Raw genomic sequence first — 8,509 nt, forward strand, 5'->3', positions numbered from 1 at the left:
TTGGATGTGCGTTCCAATACTGCAGTTCCCAAATATCCTTCATAAGCGAATGTTTCATATGCATTTCGATTTACGATTTTATTTTTTTTGGAGCATTAAATATGAGTTCCAAACATTTTTTAAAATTTATTTTTCAAAATCCTATCTAGAAAATTGTTTTTACCAACTTTTTTTTTATTTAAACGCCATTTTGTTAGTCCGCGAAATATTGTTTGTATTTTAACGAGAAATTAGCATGTCATGAAGGCATAAAATGTTGACAAGCTAAATTATTACTGAAGGATTTATGAATTTGTTTGCAAGTTTTTCAATACTTGGAAGTATTTTAAAAAAATTTAAATATTTCCAATGTATATGTATACATTTATATATTTATTTCATGTATATGATCAGATAACAATAAAAGTTTATGTATCATTATGTAAAACATAAAATTAAACAAAACTTAATTTTTAAAAAAAAATTAAAAGCTCCTACACTACTGCAATTAAATCAGATATATAAAATAGATAGGAGTTCAAACAACGTAAATTAAATTGGTAAAAATATTTAACTAACTAAAACTGTGATTTGTCACAATTGCGATTATTTGAAACTCTCAGCAGATAAAATTTAATTATATTAGAATTAGTAATTTCGCTTTATTGCCAACATAATATTTAAGCAAATATAAATATCAACAATAAATATGATAATAGCAACAACAAAGGTTGAGGCACGGAATATGAAAAAGCAGAAAAGCACTGCTAAAACAACAATTAAATATGTACTATGCGGTTAATATAGTGCTTTCTCTTCTTTTCTACAAGATATTTTTTAAGAATATGATGCCGATCCTGTAATTCTATTATCCTTCTCTTGTTTGTATGATCTGGTTGACCTTTCTATCGCTTCCTTGAAGTATTTTATAGTTTTCTTTTCATCAACTATCAACTTTATTACAACTCTTAGTATATATCATTATATTTTTTTAAATTTGACCCTCGATCTTTCTGTTCGTCATTTGTTCTCTTTTTTTCTCATATTCTTATTTTTATCTGCTTTACCTTTTCTTTCTCTCTTTTCTTCTCCATCGATCTTACTCTCTTTTTTTCTTTATCCATCTCATTTTCTTCATCGATCTTTGTTTTTTTCCAACTCTCTCTTTCTATCTTTTTCATCCTTGCTTTCCTCTTCTCTCTCTGTCTTTGCCTCTCTCTATTTTTCATCTGTCACACACTTTTTCCCTTTCATTTAACGCCTCTTTTCCTCTCTCCCTTTCACTACTTTCCTCTCCGTCTTTCTCTCTTCCTATTCCACTCTCTCTCTTTCTCTTTGTCTCTCTGTTCCCCTTTCTCTCTTCCTCTTTATCTCTCCGTCAAACTCTTCCTCTTTGTTTCTCTTTCTGTCTCTCTTTTTTCTTTAGCTGCTACTCATTCTTTTACTCGATTATTACGTTTTCTTTTTCATAAATACTGTAATAATTTCATTAGGTGAGTAGGTAAAGGTGGCTCGCGAAGACCTAAGAGATTCGTTGAGATACCACATTTGAAGTTTTAAGGGCAGTTAAAAACGATGTCCATTACTTAATATATGTGTATTATTCCTGAATTTCAAAAATTTGGCATCAGGGGTGAAGTTCATTTTATTAGAACTATTTAAAATGCTTAGGTTTTTAATAGTGCACCGTCTTTCTATTACTTAAAGGTTGCATGGCTGTCTATAAAGAAATGTTTTGCAGTAAGTTTCGTCCTCTAATAGTAATTTCGTTATGTTGTGTTGTATGATCAGTTTAAATTATACATAACTGAGTGCAATCCAAATAATATTTATAAAACATATGGAATCATTATAAAAAAATACCTTGTTTTCCATTCCTATTTTTTTTAAATCCTTTATAATCCTTTTTCTTTTATCTTTGTTGTTTAAGGAAAATTTTTTTTTCAATAATAGACATATTTTAATTTGGATATTAAAATAGAATTAAAATAGTTTTGTATACAATTGAACGTCTTTTTAGTTTCATGACCTCTCCAATTTCGCAAAGTTCCAGCAAACATTTCTTGTATTAATATTTATTGAAGATATGGGTTTATAGTAATGTTGCTGTCATTTTGAAAGTTGTTAGTTTCTCGTAACATCAAAAGAGTCTGCCAATAATCAATAAATAAGTTAATCCAATTAAAAAATTTATAACCGTTATAGCAATTCCATTTTCGCGAACAGATGCCAAACTCGTAGACATAAAGCACACAAAATGGCATAATCAAGCCGCAATTCCATTTGTACGGAATGCAATTATCTACAAAATTTAGTTGTTAACTCTATCGAGTGTGCGGCGGTAACACTGGATTTACACTGACTGAGCCTCTAAGATACTCGATACTTTTTAGTCCACATTCTGTAAATGTTGGTATGGGCTGTTGTTGCGGCTTTTGCTTTTGCTGTTGCTGTTGCAATTGCTGTAGCTTTTGGTATAATAAATTTTGTATATGTGACATTTTGGGTTTATTTTTTCGCTTTTTATTCGGTGCTGGAACTAATGCATAGCTGTGCATTAGGCTGTTGCATGCAATACAATAACATGTTGCAAATACATTAAGTATGTATGAACTTGATAAACGCAGCAATAATATTAGTAATATAAATACTACACATATGGTTGGTGTACCGCTGTTTGGTCAACCGAGTTACATATGGAACTTACTATGTGTACGGACTGTGCGTTTCTAATATTAAAACAATTTGCATTTATGTGCAAATAAACAAACACTCATGGTTACAGTCGGAATTGGAATTGGAGCTGGAGCTGGAGTTGGAGTTGCAGTCCGCACACAAATGTTTAATCAAGTCTAAATGCAAGCTAATAGAAAATTTATTTATTACATATGCAAATGCAAAGATACAATGCTGTACTTGTACGAAATGTTGCTCCATATGTTGCTGATTTAGTTAAGTCGCCCGCTCTGGTGACTGCAAAGTGCACTGACTAAGTGCATTTGTCCACTATCAAAGAGTGTCTTGCCAAATCCTTTGAATGTTACAGATATTGCAAAGCAATTTCGCGTGAATTATATTAACATAATTGCTGCAACAAACGGTCTACGAGTATGTGTTGCTCATGTGATGGTAGTAGACTTAAATTCTGCTATGACAACAGCACTAAATATTTTTAATTATTTAGGTATAAACAATACAAATCCATAGACGACAGCGTGCATATGTGTAAAGCTTGGGTTGGTATTGAATAATGCACTTTGCTTACCATTTGTCGTAGCATTACAATAGATCCAGCAATGCAATTTGGTTGCTACTTGTTTGTACTAATCAAAAATATATTTTATAGCCTTTGACCAATGCATAATTAATTCCTTACGAATAACTTGTTTTGTGCAATGCGATATTGCAAACTTTGTTTGTTTATAGAGAAATGCTACAAGGACTTCTGTTGGAGCCTTTTGACCATTTAAGTTCATTAGAAGACATGCTCTGTTGTTGTTGTTGTTGTTATTGCTGCTATCCGAAATTGCTGGGGAATTATTTGTGTCGTGGGTTTGCATATGAAATCTGATCTAATTATTTGCAAATAAGCCACAAACAAAGACAACAAAACAAATATAAAAGCGGCGTAGCGTTATGTGCCTGCAATCCTGTGGCATATCCAGTAAGTCCACTCTGGCGTCTGCTAAATATCGTCAACGTTTTAAATTCATTGTCAATGCTAGCCTCAAACACAATCAAGTACGGCTAGCCCTTGTGGGTGTGTGTATGGCAGCTTGCGTGTTTTTGTGTGTTAATTAATTAAAGATTTAATATTGTTTGCTATAAATGCACTGCAGCTGTTGTTCCCTGTCAACGGCGCTTTCGCAAGCATATCAGTTTTCATAATTGGTTCCATATACGATTAAGTGAACTCATGTACTTCTTTCATACGTCTCGCATATACATGCCTATATCTCGTAACCATATTCTGTACCACATTTGTACTTGCCTTATTCAGTTTAAGACTGTGGTGAGTGGCAGTACACACTTATGTGCTCCTTGCAGACATGCCTGGGAATTCTTGGGGTTTAATGAAAGCCAATATAAGCTGTGAACTTGATTGCCTCTTTGCTGCCATTTAAATTATTTAAGTACTTTTAGTTTCAGTTTCTTTAATGAATGGAAACCGTTCAGTTAGAAAATTGTTGTCTGAAATTTTTCTAAAACGGAGTTGATATGAAAGACAAAATAATAATATAAGATACAACCAAGACAAGTTGCTGGAAATATTTAATTCTGAAGTTTATTTTTCATAATTTTCTGCAGAAATTAAGTCATTTAGCTTTAATTATCCCTTTAAAAATGTTTATGATTTAATGATGCTGTGCAATAAATTTTCTCACATCTAAAATTATTGAATGAAGACTGAGTTCACAACTCAATCCATCTACCTCACTACTTCTTTAGAAATAAAAAATTATTTTCCTATTGAAAAACTCTGCATATGCTTAAGTAATCTGTAAAGTGAAACTTCGAGTTTGAAATAAAAAATGGTAAGATTTATAGATTTAAATTCTAAAATTTATAGTTACGTGAGGTAGCAACTATATTATAGGAATCAATAGTAATAAAAACAAATAATAACTATAACTATAATTATTATAACTTAAATATAGTTCATAAATGTACTTAATAATTATAACGATTAATAAAAGCAGAATATGTTCATTGTATTTTGCTCATATATATCTCATATATATCAAAAATATAATCATGACGAAAATCAGTTCTTTAACCGTTTACTAGAGAATTATTCCAAACCGGAAAATAACGTCAGAAAGTGACTACCTAATATCCTTGATTTAGTTAACAGTTTGGATAGTTCGTAATGAACTATCCAAATATTTGGCAATACTATATTTCATCATGAATTTAAGGGAGTATGACATAAATGATACGATTTGCGGGCCTTTTTCTACTTATTAGAAGTTATTAACTTTCACTACTACCAACCATCCCATAAGTATTTTTGATAAGTTACAAAGAACATTTAATCCAGTATTTTTGCGTTTCTAATTATATAAAATTTTATCCAAATATATGAGATATCAAATTAAACAATATACTATAAATAATTTTTAGTTAGTTTAGGTCTACTTTGCCTCATCATTTGCAATAATAGATAATAATCAAAACTAATTTAAATTGTATTTATCTCATCGCTTATCGCTGCATTTCAGCACTTACAAAATGGTTCTGGAGATTTAAGCATATATAAGTTTAGAGTATATTAAATATTTAAGGTATGAAGTGGTTTATTTTGAACCCCACATCGTATATCTCATTCGTAACAGATATTAATCATAAATGATTTATAGTGCGGTTGTTTGTGATATAAACTAGCATTTTCAGTTGACAGTTTTGTGACCTTAATCGATTCCAGTTCGCTATAGCTACTTTTCAAGTATGAAAAAAAGTGATTATTTTGTTTCGAAGAGGTTTATTGTGAGTCCCACTTTATCTAAGCACTAACTAAAAGCAAAAAACTATTTTGTTTCGAAGAGGTTTATTGTGAGTCCCACTTCTCCTCTCTGAAAGGCAAGTGTTCAATAGTTTTTATACCTGTTACGTCTTTTTGTATTTTTATCAGCGCACACTAGTTCTCATAAATTGTTCTGGAGAACTGAACATTCGTTTGTTTCGTTAAAAATTTATATTAATCGATTTAGGTTTCTGGCTGTGAATATATTTTAGTGTGTAGTTTTAAATACAATTTGACAAAAGTAAAAGGACGAAGAGTTTGGTGTAAATTTTTTTTATCGCTCTTTTATGGAAATGTGGAGACACCAATTTGTATTTTATTTATTAAAAATTCTATAAAAAAATGCTTTCATTTGAATATTATATGTATGATAAGAAATATATTTCGAATAGAAAAGATAGTGAGGAAATTTTCAAATATAAAAAAAATGACTTTTTTAATGTTAATTTTTTATGTCGAAAAAGACGCGTCTAATGACGGAAATAAGCTATTTAAAAGTTAGAAGGGTTCAAATAGAAATAAAAAGACAACAACAAAAATTTTAGTTAATTTATTGAAATTTAGCCTACCATAGAACGCTATTCGAGTATTGCCAAGTACTCAGCATCAGTCGTCTTAGGAAATATTCGAATTTTTATAATTAGTTTATATTCCATATATAGTTTGTTTGGACTGCAATTAATTTTCATTTGGAGTTTTTTGATTTTTGGGCTGATCAAACAGCTGTTTCGCATATTGCTTAATATTCATCAGGAGTGTTCTTCGGAAAAATCTATTGACTGACAATCAGACCATTAGTTTCAAAGTCAAGAGATGAAACGCTGTTAACTTTTAGCAGTAGATGCGTCTGTTAATATACAAAGCCGGGGTGCACTTAATTTCCAATTTTTGAGTTTCATTATGTTTTGTTGTTTATTCATAAATAACCATTGCTCTTGATATGGTCTTGCTCTATGTATGCATTATCTTGATACTTTTAATAAAAGTATGGATTTAAAATTTTTCTATTAGTCAAATTTAAAATATTTTAAATATAATTTTGTTAAATAAATGTTTTTCTTAAAATAATTTTATACATTTTTTCTTTAAACTTAAGTGCTTATACTTTCCATTATAATTTTCATTTATATTCATATCATAATTGCAGCGTATCAGTATGTACATTCTTTAATTAGCATATATACCTCTATAGTGATACATAACATATATATATATATGAATAAATATCATTTTTTCGCAGTGCATGTGAGAAAATTTAAAATTTTCTTTTTATAATTTCATTTTTATAAAATTTTTTTTATATCTTTATTATATATTTTTTCATGATTTTTTTGCTTTATGCACTTTTTAACATATTTCTTTTTTCACAAATTGAGATAGTATTTTTTCTGACATAAATAATTTCACTCATCTTAATAAGCAGTTTGCAACTCATTCGTAAGCGTATTAAAATAAATAAAAATTTTAAGTATTATTATTTTTTGGGTTTTTTGAAATTCATATAAGTGAAGTAAAGGCTTCATCCTTTGCAGCATTAAAAAATATATTCATCGTGCTTACCGTCAAGTTAATACGCAATGTTTGCCTTAATTAAATGTTTATATCCTTACGGCATAGTTTGAATTAAAAATGTGAAGTACCCAGTACGAGCTGCAACGGAACTCAGGACGCTCAATTTAATATTTAATGAAGCAATTTTATGGCAAGTGCCTGTTGTGCATATGAGTTCGTTAAAACAACGAAAATGTGTTAAAAAAACAACAACAATAAAAAAAACATATAGTTATAATAATCTGTTTTTTATATGAAATCATTTTTCATATAATTTTTCTTTCAAACAAGTGTTTAATGAGTATAACTACTTCTGTTGAGTTTTATTGACCCAATAAAAAAGGGTTTACTGCCTTACATATTTTTCGGTTTTGACTAAAAGGCAGACGTTTTAATGAAGCTAACAAAAGTGGCCATATAAAAACCAAAATTTTTTTTATTACTTTACTGAAGTGCTTAATTTTTATTTGCTTTTCAAATTGTATGTTGTCTTCAGCTCATTTTGAGACCGAGAAAGGATAACGTGATTCACACATGAGATCATTTAATTTTCGGTTTTATTGAGATTGTCGAAATTGCTAATAGGTGAGAGTGATGCATGTTATGTCAATCTATGTCAGTTTCTCATATTTTGATTAGGCATAAGAGTTGCGTGCAATCATTATACTTGTATGCACGCACTAGTAAGCTACTTGAAATGTATCTCTCAGATTTAAAATTTTTTTTCGCCCGTAATTTATATCCCTTATTTTGGCACATGTTAACCGGTGAAATCTTGCATTCTTCCATGCAGTCACGTCTTTAATTAGAAAATAATTACAAAACCACACACAATGTCACGTGACATGTTCCACATATGACATATGACTGTTGGATTTTATTCCCAAGCATTTTTGTTTTTCTTATCTGTGTTTTACGTGAGTGTGTATTTCGTTTGTTTAGAATATTTTTTTCTCCTTGCTATCAACGCCACATTCAGTATTCATGACACATGCCATAACATGGCAACATTTATGACATCACGCTTGCAGCAACTACTCAAAAACTATTGCATCGATGAAGTACTGCTGCAGTAACAACAACAACAACAACTGACAAAACTACAACTCCAGTTGTACTTCAATATATACAACTTCAAGGATTTCATATACTTTTACGATTTGCAACTTGCAACATTTTTTTTTCATTTTTTTTGAAATTATTGTTCCTACTTTTGGTTTTGTTTTTTTTTTATTCTTGTCTGTAACAGCAGGAAAGCATATGTTACTCTTGATGTTCCCTTGCTGCGTACCACAGCCCTTGGTTGGATTACGCTATAAGTTGGTTCTGCAGCCAAATCCATCAGACTCAGCGTTGGGATTCGTGCAGAAATTTGCATGTCTGGTGTTGTTTTGTATGCCACATTTTGTTGCATTTGCTACTCATTGTTGTTATATGTTTATAATTTAAAATTCG

General features: G+C 30.1%; 1 protein-coding gene across 1 annotated transcript in view; it reads right to left on the reverse strand.

Annotated features, from left to right (window-relative positions):
• LOC119676398 overlaps window positions 1-2,480 on the reverse strand; it is a 68,284-nt gene extending 65,804 nt beyond the window's left edge. The window contains exon 1 of the mRNA XM_038087636.1: window positions 2,337-2,480. Within this exon, the coding sequence (XP_037943564.1) occupies window positions 2,337-2,480 (144 nt within the window). The remainder of the gene's footprint in view (window positions 1-2,336) is intronic.
• Between the last annotated feature and the right edge of the window lie 6,029 nt (window positions 2,481-8,509).

This window comes from Teleopsis dalmanni, chromosome 2 (assembly GCF_002237135.1).
Source record: "Teleopsis dalmanni isolate 2A chromosome 2, ASM223713v2, whole genome shotgun sequence".
NCBI classification, from domain to species: Eukaryota; Metazoa; Arthropoda; class Insecta; order Diptera; family Diopsidae; genus Teleopsis; species Teleopsis dalmanni.